Source organism: Salmo salar, chromosome 02 (assembly GCF_965601325.2).
Source record: "Salmo salar chromosome 02, fSalSal1, whole genome shotgun sequence".
Lineage (NCBI taxonomy): Eukaryota > Metazoa > Chordata > Actinopteri > Salmoniformes > Salmonidae > Salmo > Salmo salar.
The window spans coordinates 82,442,063-82,457,179 of NC_138292.1; the positions used below are offsets into that span (position 1 = coordinate 82,442,063).

At 42.2% G+C, this 15,117-nt stretch overlaps 1 protein-coding gene across 1 annotated transcript; it reads right to left on the bottom strand.

The window, feature by feature from the left end:
• Window positions 1-2,190: 2,190 nt before the first annotated feature.
• Window positions 2,191-12,715, bottom strand: LOC106564045 (uncharacterized). The gene is made up of 2 exons (XM_014130024.3): window positions 12,101-12,715; window positions 2,191-3,544 (listed from the first exon to the last, which is right to left on the bottom strand). The coding sequence occupies exons 1-2, from the start codon at window positions 12,402-12,404 to the stop codon at window positions 2,679-2,681; spliced, it is 1,170 nt and encodes a 389-aa protein (XP_013985499.1). The 5' UTR covers window positions 12,405-12,715; the 3' UTR covers window positions 2,191-2,678.
• Window positions 12,716-15,117: the final 2,402 nt, after the last annotated feature.

The window sequence follows — 15,117 nt, forward strand, 5'->3', positions numbered from 1 at the left end:
TCAAAAGTAGGGTTAGAAGTAAATCAACTTTGAAAGCAGAATTAGTTTCCCATTGTTCCTCAACTGCAGTGTATGATATACCATTTTGAAGCTCTGAGTCTTTACTTTTATCCGATGTAAAAAAATAAATAATAATAATTCAAATTTTGCTACATAAGACCAAATCCAGGTGGTGGGTCACTTATATGGATGTAGAAACTGCAGATGGCCCATCTCCCCTAAAGCACTCTTCATCTGTGCCACTCCCCTGTTGTGATTAACTTCTGGTTTCATGAGCAAATTTCTAGGAGCTTTAATAAACACATTTGAAAATAAAGGTCTCTATTGAATCAAATCCGCTTTAGCTGACATCTGCATACCGGTTGTTTTCACGGTGGACATTGGCATTGGCTGCACGGAATCGCATTAACAGAAATCCCATGCAGCCTTATTTACAAGTTCGAACACTGAAATATGAGATGTAATCTACACCTCGATTAGGATGATACAAATCCTAATTATTACTTTATTTTTCAATTTGAGCTTAATTATTTCTCAGACTGGTCTCATAGATTAGATGCAAAATAGTAAACTTAAAACCTAGGACACTCAAATTAGTATATGTTATGTTTCGTATGGTCACATAAGGCAAAAACAAAAGGATGCATAACGTCTAGCAATCCAAAGGTTGCGCGTTTGAATCTCATCACGTACAACTTTAACATTGTAGCTAATTAGCAATTTTGCAACTACTTAGCATGTTAGCTAACTCTTCCTCTAACCTAACCCCCAACTCCTAGAGCTAGCTAATGTTAGCTACAACAAATTGGAATTCGTCACATATCATACGTTTTTCAAATTCATAACATATTGCATAAAATGGATGCTGGACATCCACAAATTAATCCACACCATACGTAACATATCATACTAAATGGAGTGTCTTAGATTTACGTAAAGAATAATACGAAACGTAACACAAGGTATCATGCTAAATGGAGTGTCTTAGATTTACGTACAGAATAATACAAAACGCTCCGAGACCATGTTGTTATTTCTATTTAACCTACACTTTCTGATTCTTAACTTCTAAAGCAAGTGGGGCGGTTGTGGCTTTTGTGACAACGGTCGCAAGAGGAGCTGCTCACTGATTTGAGGCTCCAACGCAGTTCCACCACCACATCCGCTATGTGGGTGTCTGCTATCACCAGTTAAGACTTGATCTGATTGAATCAAAGTAATACATTAGAAAAGCAGATGGTGCATAACCCCACCTAAACAGGTGTTCTACTCCCCTAGCCAGCACCTATCCTAAACCGGTGTTCTACTCTGCTAGCCAGCACCTCTCCTAAACAGGTGTTCTACTCCCCTAGCCAGCACCTCGCCTAAACAACTGTTCTACTCCCCTAGCCAGCACCTCTCCTAAACAACTGTTCTACTCCCCTAGCCAGCACCTCTCCTAAACAACTGTTCTACTCCCCTAGCCAGCACCTCTCCTAAACAGGTGTTCTACTCCCCTAGCCAGCACCTCTCCTAAACAACTGTTCTACTCCCCTAGCCAGCACCTCTCCTAAACAGGTGTTCTACTCCCCTAACCAGCACCTCTCCTAAACAACTGTTCTACTCCCCTAGCCAGCACCTCTCCTAAACAACTGTTCTACTCCCCTAGCCAGCACCTCTCCTAAACAGGTGTTCTACTCTGCTAGCCAGCACCTCGCCAAAACAGGTGTGCGTTTCTTTCGCCTCCAGCTGTTATCGCCACAAGACAGTTCAATGGAAATACACCAAACTTTCTAAATATCGACCAAAATTACTGGACAAGTTAATGAAAACCTATCTACTGTCATAAAAAAAAAATCATATCAAAATAACCAGACATGTTTTCCCTTACATCTTACAGATAATAATGTCCTCTACCCCGATGTAGACGCTGAATAGGAATACACATTATTAATAAATACTGTTATGAACAGGTAGTGTTAATTTTTTGGGGTACTCTATTGTTGTAAACTTGCTCTTTTTCACATCCAAAGTTTTTTATCTAGATGAGACCATACTATTCCTTTCAAGCCACACCGTAATAACAATATTCCAAGTGGGGGACCGACGATGCAGATGTCAACCATGTAGCACATGCATCACATGCAAACATAACCGGATTATCTGTAGAGGAATGACACACACACACACAGAGAGAGAAAGAGCCAAGAGTTTGAAAATAACAATTTAATCAAAGAAAGCATACAAATGGAATCTGATGTGCTCTATACTCAAGACATTAATTAATGTCTTGAGATTTGTTTTAAAACATACCAATTCTTTTTTTAGTAGGCTTTATCCAATTAGATTTCATATGGCATAACAAAAAGCACACATTTTCTGTAACAAATATGAGAATGGGAGCACTGTGTATGTGTTCTCTCATGAATTCTAAGTATGTGTGATGTACTAGATCTCTTTCCACACTGGGAGCAGTAGTAAGGCTTCTCCCCTGTTCTCTTCTCCCCTGTGTTTGTTACCTCATGGTCATTCAGGTTCCCTAACTGGGTAAATATCTTTCCACACTGGGAATATTGATATTGTTTCTCTCTGGTGTGGATTCTTTCACGCTCTGTCAGTTCCCTTAACAAAGTAAATCTCATTCCACAGTAGGATCAGTGGAAAGGTTATTCTACAGAGTTTGTTAGCTCATGTTAATTTTATTCTACAGTGGGAGAAATTCCAAAAGGCTTCACACTTGGGTGTACTTTCTCATGCTGTTTCAGTTTGCCTAATTTCTTAAAACTCTTTCCACACTGGGAGCAGTGGTAAGGCTTCTCCCCTGTGTGTGCTCGCTCATGTATTTTCAGGCTCCCTAGCTGGTTAAAACTCTTTCCACACTGGGAGCATTGATAGGGCTTCTCTCCTGAGTGTATTCTCTCATGTGTTTTCAAGTTACATGACATGGTGAAATTCTTTCCGCACTGTGAGCAATGGTAAGGCTTCTCTCCTGTGTGTGTTCTTTCATGGTATTTCAGGTATGCAGACTGGGAAAAACTATTTTGACACTGGGAGCATTGGTAGGGCTTCTCTCCAGTGTGTATTCTCTCATGTCGTTTCAGGCCGTTTAACCGGCTAAATCTCTTCCCACAGTCTGAGCAGTGGTAAGGCTTTTCTCCAGAGTGTAAACCTATATGTCTTTTCAGGGAATCTGATGAGGTAAAACTATTTCCACACTGGGAGCATTGGAATGGTTTTTCTCCTGTGTGTACACTCTTATGCAATTTAAGATGCGATGACCTGATGAATCTCTTTCCACACTGGGAGCATTGGAACGGCTTCTCTCCTGAGTGTATTCTCTCATGTGATTTCAGGGAACCTGATGAGGAAAATCTCTTTTCACATTGAAAGCAGTGATAAGGCTTCTCTCCTGTGTGCATTCTCTTATGTTTTTTCAGGTGTCCTAACTGGATAAATCTCTTTCCGCACTGAGAGCAGTGATGGGGTCTTGCTGATTTGGACATCACTGGGTCTGGTTCCTCGGAGGGACACGTCCCACTTTCAGAGTAAGAGTCTGGTCTCTCTCCTGCCAAAGACAGAGTATTTTTCAGTTTAACAGAGAATTTCCAGAGTGGGCTCTCTGTTACCTTTGAAGTAATGACCATTTTACATGTAGAAATTGACATTATAGGCTATTAACCTCTCTAGGGGGTGTGGGACGGTAGCGTTATACATCGGTTTAAAGATGAACTTCTTGTTAATCCAACCACAGTGTCAGATTTCAAAAAGGCTTTACGGCGAAAGCATACCATGCGATTATCTGAGAACAGCGCCCAGCAGACAAATCATAACAAACAGTTACCAGCCAAGTAGAGGAGTTACACAAGTCAGAAATAGCGATATATTTAATCACTTACCTTTGATGATCTTCATATGGTTGCACTCACAAGACTCCCATTTACTCAATAAATGTTCGTTTTGTTCAATAAAGTTCCCTTTTAAATCCAAAAACCTCCGTTTTGTTCGCGCGTTTTGTTCAGTAATCCACAGGCTCAAAGGCAGTCACAACAGGAAGACGAAAAATCTGAAAAGTATCAGTAAAGTTCGTAGAAACATGTCAAACAATGTTTATAATCAATCCTCAGGACGTTTTTAGTCATAATAATCAATAATATTTCAACCGGACAAAAGCTTTGTCAATATAAAAGGAAAACAAGAAAGGCGCACTTTCGGTTGTGCGCATGAAAAACCTCTGGGACAATGAATGGTCCACTCATTCAGAGTGGTCTTACTTCCTCATTTTTCAGAATACAAGCCTGAAACAATTTCTAAAGACTGTTGACATCTAGTGGAAGCCATAGGAAGTGCAATTTGAGTCCTAAGTCAATGGAATCTGTATACGCAGTCTATTGAAAATTACAAACATAAAAAAATCCCACTTCCTGGATGGATTTTTCTCAGGTTTTCGCCTGCCATATCAGTTATGTTATACTCACAGACATTATTTTAACAGTTTTAGAAACTTTAGAGTATTTTCTATCCAAATCTATATGCATATCCTAGCTTCTGGGCCTGAGTAACAGGCAGTTTACTTTGGGCACGCTTTTCATCCGGAGGTGAAAATAGTACCCCCTACCGTAATGAAGTTAACCAATCACAGCCCTCCTTTATGATTGCACATTCAGTAAACCACCAGCAGAGGGAGTTTCCTTTGAATCCATTTTCCCATTCACTGTGTTAGTGGTGCTTAATACAATTGATCATAACTTCAAAAGTAGCAGAGAGCCTACTCTGGAAATGTACATTTACATCCTTTGGCAGTCGCTCTTATCCAGAGCGACTCACAGTTCATCTTAAGATCTCTCGGTGAGACAACCACATGTCAGTGACAGTAAGTAAATGTTTTCCTCAATAAAGACGTTCTCAGCAAAGTAAGCGCTAGTAGGAAAAGGCAAGTGGGGGGGAGGAGAGGATTAGACTGACTGAGATGCATTATTTAAAGCTGCAATATGTCACTTTTTGGGCGAACCCAACCAAATTCACATAGAAATGCACCTTTTAGATCTGTCATTCTCATTGAAAACAAGTCTTTACATCCTTAGAGATTGAAAGTGTTAGGTTCAAACTCTTGTGTATGTCAAATGTAATTATTTAGTGGACTGCAGTAGACTGTAAAAATGTGTACTCCTAACCTCTGACCTAACCAATTCAGTGGCCTTCTGGTTAGAGTGTCCAACCTGTACTGAACTCTGCTGTTATGTTATGTTCTGTACTGCACTCTGCTGTTATGTTCTGTACTGCACTCTGCTGTTATGTTCTGTACTGCACTCTGCTGTTATGTTCTGTACTGCACTCTGCTGTTATGTTCTGTACTGCACTCTGCTGTTATGTTCTGTACTGCACTCTGCTGTTATGTTCTGTACTGCACTGCACTCTGCTGTTATGCTGTCTGTACTGCACTGCACTCTACTGTTATGTTCTGTACTGCACTCTACTGTTATGTTCTGTACTGCACTCTACTGTTATGTTATGTTCTGTACTGCACTCCACTGTTATGTAATGTTCTGTACTGCACTCTACTGTTCCGTTCTATACTGTACTGCACTCTACTGGTATGTAATGTTCTGTACTGCACTCTACTGTTCCGTTCTATACTGTACTGCACTCTACTGTTATGTAATGTTCTGTACTGCACTCTACTGTTATGTAATGTTCTGTACTGCACTCTACTGTTATGTAATGTTTTGTACTGAACTCTACTGTTATGTAATGTTTTGTACTGAACTCTACTGTTATGTTCTGTACTGCACTCTACTGTTATGTTCCGTACTGATCTCCACTGTTATGTAATGTTCTGTACTGCACTCTACTGTTCCGTTCTATACTGTACTGCACTCTACTGTTACGTAATGTTCTGTACTACACTCTACTGTTATGTAATGTTTTGTACTGAACTCTACTGTTATGTTCTGTACTGCACTCCACTGTTATGTTCTGTACTGTACTCTACTGTTATGTAATGTTCTGAACTCCACTGTTATGTTCTGAACTCCACTGTACTGAACTCCACTGTTCCGTTCTGTACTGAACTCCACTGAACTCTACTGTTCTGTACTGAACTCCACTGAACTCTACTGAACTCTACTGTTCTGAACTCTACTGTTCTGTACTGCACTCTACTGTTCTGTACTGCACTCTACTGTTCTGTACTGCACTCTACTGTTCTGTACTGCACTCTACTGTTCTGTACTGCACTCTACTGTTCTGTACTGCACTCTACTGTTCTGTACTGCACTCCACTGTTATGTTCTGTACTGCACTGTTATGTTCTGTACTCCACTCTACTGTTATGTTCTGTACTGCACTCCACTGTTACGTTATGTTCTGTACTGAACTCTACTGTTATGTTATGTTCTGTACTGAACTCTACTGTTCTGTACTGTACTCCACTCTACTGTTATGTTCTGTACTGTACTCCACTCTACTGTTATGTTCTGTACTGCACTCCACTGTTACGTTATGTTCTGTACTGAACTCTACTGTTATGTTCTGTACTGAACTCTACTGTTATGTTCTGTACTGAACTCTACTGTTATGTTATGTACTGAACTCTACTGTTATGTTATGTACTGAACTCTACTGTTATGTACTGAACTCTACTGTTATGTACTGAACTCTACTGTTATGTACTGAACTCTACTGTTCTGTACTGAACTCTACTGTTCTGTACTGAACTCTACTGTTCTGAACTCTACTGTTATGTACTGAACTCTACTGTTATGTTCTGTACTGCACTCTACTGTTATGTTCCGTACTGATCTCCACTGTTATGTAATGTTCTGTACTGCACTCTACTGTTCCGTTCTATACTGTACTGCACTCTACTGTTACGTAATGTTCTGTACTACACTCTACTGTTATGTAATGTTTTGTACTGAACTCTACTGTTATGTTCTGTACTGCACTCCACTGTTATGTTCTGTACTGTACTCTACTGTTATGTAATGTTCTGAACTCCACTGTTATGTTCTTAACTCCACTGTACTGAACTCCACTGTTCCGTTCTGTACTGAACTCCACTGAACTCTACTGAACTCTACTGTTCTGAACTCCACTGAACTCTACTGAACTCTACTGTTCTGAACTCTACTGTTCTGTACTGCACTCTACTGTTCTGTACTGCACTCTACTGTTCTGTACTGCACTCTACTGTTCTGTACTGCACTCCACTGTTATGTTCTGTACTGCACTGTTATGTTCTGTACTGTACTCCACTCTACTGTTATGTTCTGTACTGCACTCCACTGTTACGTTATGTTCTGTACTGAACTCTACTGTTATGTTATGTTCTGTACTGAACTCTACTGTTATGTTATGTACTGCACTGCACTGTTATGTTCTGTACTGTACTCCACTCTACTGTTATGTTCTGTACTGCACTCCACTGTTACGTTATGTTCTGTACTGAACTCTACTGTTATGTTCTGTACCGAACTCTACTGTTATGTTCTGTACTGAACTCTACTGTTATGTTATGTACTGAACTCTACTGTTATGTTATGTACTGAACTCTACTGTTATGTACTGAACTCTACTGTTATGTTATGTACTGCACTGCACTGTTATGTTCTGTACTGTACTGTTATGTTCTGTACTGTACTCCACTGTTACGTTATGTTCTGTACTGAACTCTACTGTTCTGTACTGAACTCTACTGTTCTGTACTGAACTCTACTGTTCTGTACTGAACTCTACTGTTCTGTACTGAACTCTACTGTTCTGTACTGAACTCTACTGTTATGTACTGAACTCTACTGTTATGTACTGAACTCTACTGTTATGTACTGAACTCTACTGTTATGTACTGAACTCTACTGTTATGTACTGAACTCTGTACTGAACTCTACTGTTATGTTATGTTCTGTACTGCACTCTACTGTTATGTTCTGTACTCTACTGTTATGTACTGCACTCTACTGTTATGTACTGCACTCTACTGTTATGTACTGCACAGTACAGTTCTATCAATTATAATTTCTAAAGTGGAAGTTGGAAAAGCTATATTTGAGTGTTTCAGTGAATGGTTAGTGAGGGAGGCCCTGCTCTCTCGCTTCCCCAATTGTTTAGTTAATTTTCATGCCAATCTCCTTTACATTAGCGTAGCCTCTCCTGTAGCCTGTCAACTATGTGTCTGTCTATCCCTGTTCTCTCCTCTCTGCACAGACCATACAAACGCTTCACACCACGTGGCCGCTGCCACTCTAACCTGGTGGTCCCAGCGCGCACGACCCACGTGGAGTTCCAGGTCTCCGGCAGCCTCTGGAACTGACGGTCTGTGGCCAACAAGGCAGAGTTTATCTCAGCCTATGCTACCCTCCAGTCCCTCGACTTCTTGGCGCTGACGGAAACATGGATTACCACAGAAAACACTGCTACTCCTACTGCTCTCTCCTCGTCTGACCACGTGTTCTTGCATACCCCGAGAGCATCTGGTCAGCGGGGTGGTGGCACTGGAATCCTCATCTCTCCCAAGTGGACATTCTCTCTTTTTCCCCTGACCCATCTGTCTATCTCCTCCTTTGAATTCCATGCTGTCACAGTCACTAGCCCATTCAAGCTTAACATCCTTATCATTTATCACCCTCCAAGTTCCCTTGGAGAGTTCATCAATGAGCTTGACGCCTTGATAAGTTCCTTTCCTGAGGATGGCTCACCCCTCACAGTTCTGGGTGACTTTAACCTCCCTACGTCTACCTCTGACTCATTTCTCTCTGCCTCCTTCTTTCCACTCCTCTCCTCTTTTGACCTCCCCCTCTCACCGTCCCCCTCTACTCACAAGGCAGGCAATACGCTTGAACTCATCTTTACTAGATGCTGTTCTTCTACTAATCTCACTGCAACTCCCCTCCAAGTCTCCGACCACTACCTTGTATCCTTTTCCCTCTCGCTCTCCTCCAACACTACTCACTCTGCCCCTACTCAGATGGTATTGCGCCATCGCAACCTTCGCTCTCTCTCTCCTGCTACTCTCTCCTCTTCCATCCTATCATCTCTTCCCTATGCTCAATCCTTCTCCAACCAACCTCCTGATTCTGCCTCCTCAACCCTCCTCAACCCTCCTCTCCTCCCTTTCTGCATCCTTTGACTCTCTATGTCCCCTATCCTCCCGGCCGGCTCGGTCCTCCCCTCCTGCTCCGTGGCTTGACGACTCATTGCGAGCTCACAGAACAGGGCTCCGGACAGCCGAGTGGAAATGGAGGAAAACTAGCCTCCCTGCGGACCTGGCATCTTTTCACTCCCTCCTCTCTACATTTTCTTCCTCTGTTTCTGCTGCTAAAGCCACTTTCTACCACTCTAAATTCCAAGCATCTGCCTCTAACCCTAGGAAGCTCTTTGCCACCTTCTCCTCCCTCCTGAATCCTCCTCCCTCTCCCCCACTCCTCCCTCTCTGCGGATGACTTCGTCAACCATTTTGAAAAGAAGGTTGATGACATCCGATCCTCGTTTGTTAAGTCAAACGACACCGCTGGTCCTGCTCACATTGCCCTACCCTATGCTTTGACCTCTTTCTCCCCTCTCTCTCCAAATGAAATCTTGCGACTTGTGACGGCCGGCCGCCCAACAACCTGCCCGCTTGACCCTATCCCCTCCTCTCTTCTCCAGACCATTTCTGGAGACCTTCTTCCTTACCTCACCTCGCTCATCAACTCATCCTTGACCGCTGGCTACGTCCCTTCCGTCTTCAAGAGAGCGAGAGTTGCACCCCTTCTTAAAAAACCTACACTCGATCCCTCCGATGTCAACAACTACAGAGCAGTATCCCTTCTTTCTTTTCTCTCCAAAACTCTTGAGCGTGCCGTTCTTGGCCAGCTCTCTTGCTATCGCTCTCAGAATGACCTTCTTGATCCAAATCAGTCAGGTTTCAAGACTGGTCATTCAACTGAGACTGCTCTTCTCTGTGTCACGGAAGCTCTCCGCACTGCTAAAGCTAACTCTCTCTCCTCTGCTCTCATCCTTCTAGACCTATCTGCTGCCTTTGATACTGTGAACCATCAGATCCTCCTCTCCACCCTCTCCGAGTTGGGCATCTCCGGCGCGGCTCACTCTTGGATTGCGTCCTACCTGACAGGTCGCTCCTACCAGGTGGCGTGGCGAGAATCCGTCTCCGCACCATGTGCTCTCACCACTGGTGTCCCCCAGGGCTCAGTTCTAGGCCCTCTCCTATTCTCGCTATACACCAAGTCACTTGGCTCTGTCATATCCTCACATGGTCTCTCCTATCATTGCTACGCAGACGACACACAATTAATCTTCTCCTTTCCCCTTCTGATAACCAGGTGGCAAATCGCATCTCTGCATGTCTGGCAGACATATCAGTGTGGATGACGGATCACCACCTCAAGCTGAACCTCGGCAAGACGGAGCTGCTCTTCCTCCCGGGGAAGGACTGCCCGTTCAATGATCTTGCCATCACGGTTGACAACTCCATTGTGTCCTCCTCCCAGAGTGCTAAGAGCCTTGGCGTGACCCTGGACAACACCCTGTCGTTCTCCGCTAACATCAAGGCGGTGACCCGATCATGTAGGTTCATGCTCTACAACATTCGCAGAATACGCCCCTGCCTTACACAGGAAGCGGCGCAGGTCCTAATCCAGGCACTTGTCATCTCCCGTCTGGATTACTGCAACTCGCTGTTGGTGGGGCTCCCTGCCTGTGCCATTAAACCCCTACAACTCATCCAGAACGCCGCAGCCCGTCTGGTGTTCAACCTTCCCAAGTTCTCTCACGTCACCACGCTCCTCTGCACACTCCACTGGCTTCCAGTCGAAGCTCGCATCTGCTACAAGACCATGGTGCTTGCCTACGGAGCTGTGAGGGGAACGGCACCTCCGTACCTTCAGGCTCTGATCAGGCCCTACACCCAAACAAGGGCACTGCGTTCATCCACCTCTGGCCTGCTGGCCCCCCTAACTCTGCGGGAGCACAGTTCCTGCTCAGCCCAGTCAAAACTGTTCGCAGCTCTGGCACCCCAATGGTGGAACAAGCTCCCTCACGACGCCAGGACAGCAGAGTCAATCACCACCTTCCAGAGACACCTGAAACCCCACCTCTTTAAGGAATACCTGGGATAGGATAAAGTAATCCTTCTAACCCACCCCCCACCCCCCTAAAAAAGATATAGATGTACTATTGTAAAGTGGTTGTTCCAGTGGATATCATAAGATGAATGCACCAATTTGTAAGTCGCTCTGGATAAGAGCGTCTGCTAAATGACGTAAATGTAAATGTACTGTTATGTACTGCACTCTACTGTTATGTTCTGTACTGAACTCTACTGTTATGTTCTCTACTCTACTGTTATGTTCTGTACTGCATTCTACAGTATGTACTGCACTCTACAGTTATGTACTGTTCTATACTCTACTGATCTGTTCTCTACTCTACTTTTCTGTACTGAACTGTGCTGTCCTTTGATGTCCAAACTTCAGATTTGGTACGGACCAACCCAATGTGGTCTTGTTTGGGGGCAGAGCTCATTAAAATATCTGCACCATTCCGCCAGTAAAAGTTTTTTTGTTTGTCAAATGTTAAAAGTAGTGATTGTGCATAGAGTGGAAAGGTTTGTTCAGCTTTGAAATCAATCTATTTTTTTTTGTTTGGCATACATTTAAAGTAAGAAATCTGAGTCTTGCGATTCCATACCTTTAACAATTCCTACTACAGAACAAATTATTGAAAGTGTAGAACTTCAGTAGAATGCCCATTTAAAGGGGCAATCTGCAGTTGCTACGTCCGCTTTTTTGGACTTCTACATTAATTATATGAACTCATTGATTCTTGAAAATATAAGTTATTAATACCTCATGAGCTTAGTTCAACTGTCATACCCCATCAGAACCCACTATATACAATCAAAACAAGGTTAAAATTAGCATTTTAGATGGTCAGTCTTTGCATCCATAGTTCTGTCTATGAATTTGAGAGTGGTTACATTTCATCAGACCCATCCCTCAGATTCTTATAGAAACAGGGGCGGGGACCCCACTTTGATATTGTTTCAACTGCAGATGTCCCCTTCAAAACCACTCATTTGGATCAACAACTGCAGCGCTTGTGCCAATGTTTTTAAGATAGTACTCACTGGTGTTAATCAGATCTCCAGTCTGCTCTTCTTCCTCCTCCAACGTGACAGTAATCTCCCCCTCCTCTTCTTTCACTGTGACAGTCATCGCCTCTTCCTCCCCTTTCACTCCGAAAACGTCATCCTCTTCCTCGTCGTCTTCCTTCACAGTAACATCCTCCTCTTTCACTCTGAAAGCTTCTTCTTTCAATGTAACAGCTTCATCTTTTTTAACTGTGACAGCCTCCTCTCCCTCCTCCTCTTTCACGAGAGCTTCTTTCTCTGTCCAGCAGACCTGCTCTTCTTTAGCAAGGGACAAGCTCATGGTCGAATATGTTAGCTAGCTAGTTAGCATTAGCGAATAGCCCAGTAACGTTACTAGGCTAAGTTAATAAGTAATCTGACCGACAACGTAAATATGACATTTTATGAAGTATAGTAAATAAGCAGATAGTGTGTTTAAAACACGGAGGTTAATATACACCAAAAATGGTCAATGAGCTCCGATGTTTCGGTTTTATGTTGGCTAGCTAGCTGTGAAGATGGCTGAATCAGTAGCAGTGTTGTAGCTGTTGTTGAAAAAGCGTCCCGCACCGTCCATTAGATTATACGTCACGCAAGAGGCACCAGCTGAAAGACTCGATTTCCATCTGCTGATTCATGTGTGTAATGCAATTTAACAAAAATAATATTCTTGCAATTAATTAAACACTAGGCAGGTTTTCATATACCCAGGATAATTCGAAAAGCAATGTCGCAAAAAGAAAATCATTGCGACCCGTGGAACAGAAACGGCAGGAGATATCTTCAAAAGATACCATTTTAGTCTCAATTAAGCAGGGCTGGAATTGTCTTTTGTATAACTTTCTTTATTGCAGCAAAAAAGTGATGGATGATGGAAAATGTGCAGTTGGGGACGTAACACAGGGTTATAAACTGTATGTTTAATCTAGTATAACACCCAGCCTTCGGCTCAGAGTTACACCCAGCATCCGGCTCAGAGTTACACCCAGCATCCGGCTCAGAGTTACACCCAGCCTTCGGCTCAGAGTTACACCCAGCCTTCGGCTCAGAGTTACAGTGCCTTCAGAAAATATTTATACCCCTTGACTTATTCCACATTTTGTTGTGTTAAAGCCTGAATTCAACATGGATTAAATAAATACAAATTCTCATTGATCTAAACACAATACCCCATAATGACAAAGTGATGTGATATGTTTGCAAATGTATTGAAAATGCAATATAGAAATATCTAATTTACATAAGTATTCACACCACTGATTCAATGTATGTTAGAATCACCTTTGGCAGTGATTACAGCTGTGAGTCTTCCTGGATACGTCTCTAAGAGCTTTGCACATCAGGATTGTACAATATTTGCACATTATTATTCCATAAAATTCTTCAAGCTCTGTCAAGTTGCTTGTTGGCTTTGTGTTTTAGGTTATATACTTTGGGTGGTGTATCCATACACCCAGTCACTACAAAGATACAGACGTCCTTCCTAATTCAGCTGCCAGAGAAGCAGGAAACTGCTCAGGGATTTCACCATGAAGCCAATGGTGACTTTAAGACAGTTACAGAGTTTAATGGCTGTGATAGGAGAAAACTGAGGATGGATCAACAACATTGAAGTTACTCCACAATACTAACCTGACAGAGTGAAAAGAAGGAAGCTTGTACAGAATACAAATATTAATCAAAAAGTTTGCAAAAAGGCACTAAAGTAAAACTGCAAAAAATGTGGCAAAGAAATGTACTTTATGTCCTGAATACAAAGTGTTATGCTTGGGGAAATTAACAAAACACATCCCCGAGTACCATTCTTTATATTGTCAAGCATGGTGGTGGCTGCATCATATTATGGGCATGCTTGTCATCGGCAATGAATATGGAGTTCTTTTTTAATAAAAATAAACGGAAATAAAAATGTTTCTAAAAATATGTGTTCACTTTGTCATTATGATGTGTTGTGTGTAGATGAGTGAAACAAAAATCAATTGAATTCAGGCTGTAGCAAAACAAAATGTGGAACAAGTCAAGGGGTTTGAAAACTGTCTGAAGGCACTGTATAATAAGGATGCATTTGATCCAACAACGTCTTGTTGTTGGTTCCCACTCTTTGTAGCTGTAACAATACAGTACATCATACAGTATTCAAGTGTAGAACTTCAGTTGAATGCCCCTTTGACCTTTTAACCTTCTGACCCTTAAACCCTTTTCTAAACCGGCTGGTAAATCATGTGTTAACAGTGGATTTACAAGTGGATATGACAAAAAATCTTAACTTGAACTTGATTGATCGACTCCCCCAGCCCTCCTGCAGCAATTTACATAATTTGTATATCCTTTATAATTTTTTTATTTTGACTTTTATTTAACTAGTCAAGTCAGTTAAGAACAAATTCTTATTTACATTGACGGCCTTCTTTTGGGTTTCTGCAGTTCAGTGTTGTGGCAGTAAATCAGTCACCAAAGATATGAGATGAAAGGCACCGTTCCTGTTACGTGCAGGACTATGTAAATAAATAATTCAAATGTAAAAAAAATATCATGCTCCATGGTGTCAAATAATCACTATTCAGATTAAAAGTCATCTACCAAGTAAACCCTATAATTATAATAAAACACTGCACTTCATCTATTTTCTCAACCTGTAGTCTGAACATGTGGGAAACATGGTGGAAGAAGCTAGATCATTTGACATTTAAAGAGGCATTCCAAAGGATTGGAAACTACCTCGTTATTTTTTAAACCACCTGTTTTGGACTCAACGTGTCAATGTATGGCTCATAGACCTACATGCATTATAACCCACCTGCAGTCCTCTCCCAGCAGAGAAAGGCACAGAACCCTTACATCTTTACCTGCCACCAGGTACCCCATCGTTCATGTCATTTACTGAGTGTGCGGATTGCTTGGCGACATGCGCTTACCATTAGTCAAATGAGACACTCGTGTTTGTTTGAGTCAGACGCTTAGTATTTTGAGAATTATTTTCACCAAACAACCCAGTCTCGTAACGTTGGCTGTTC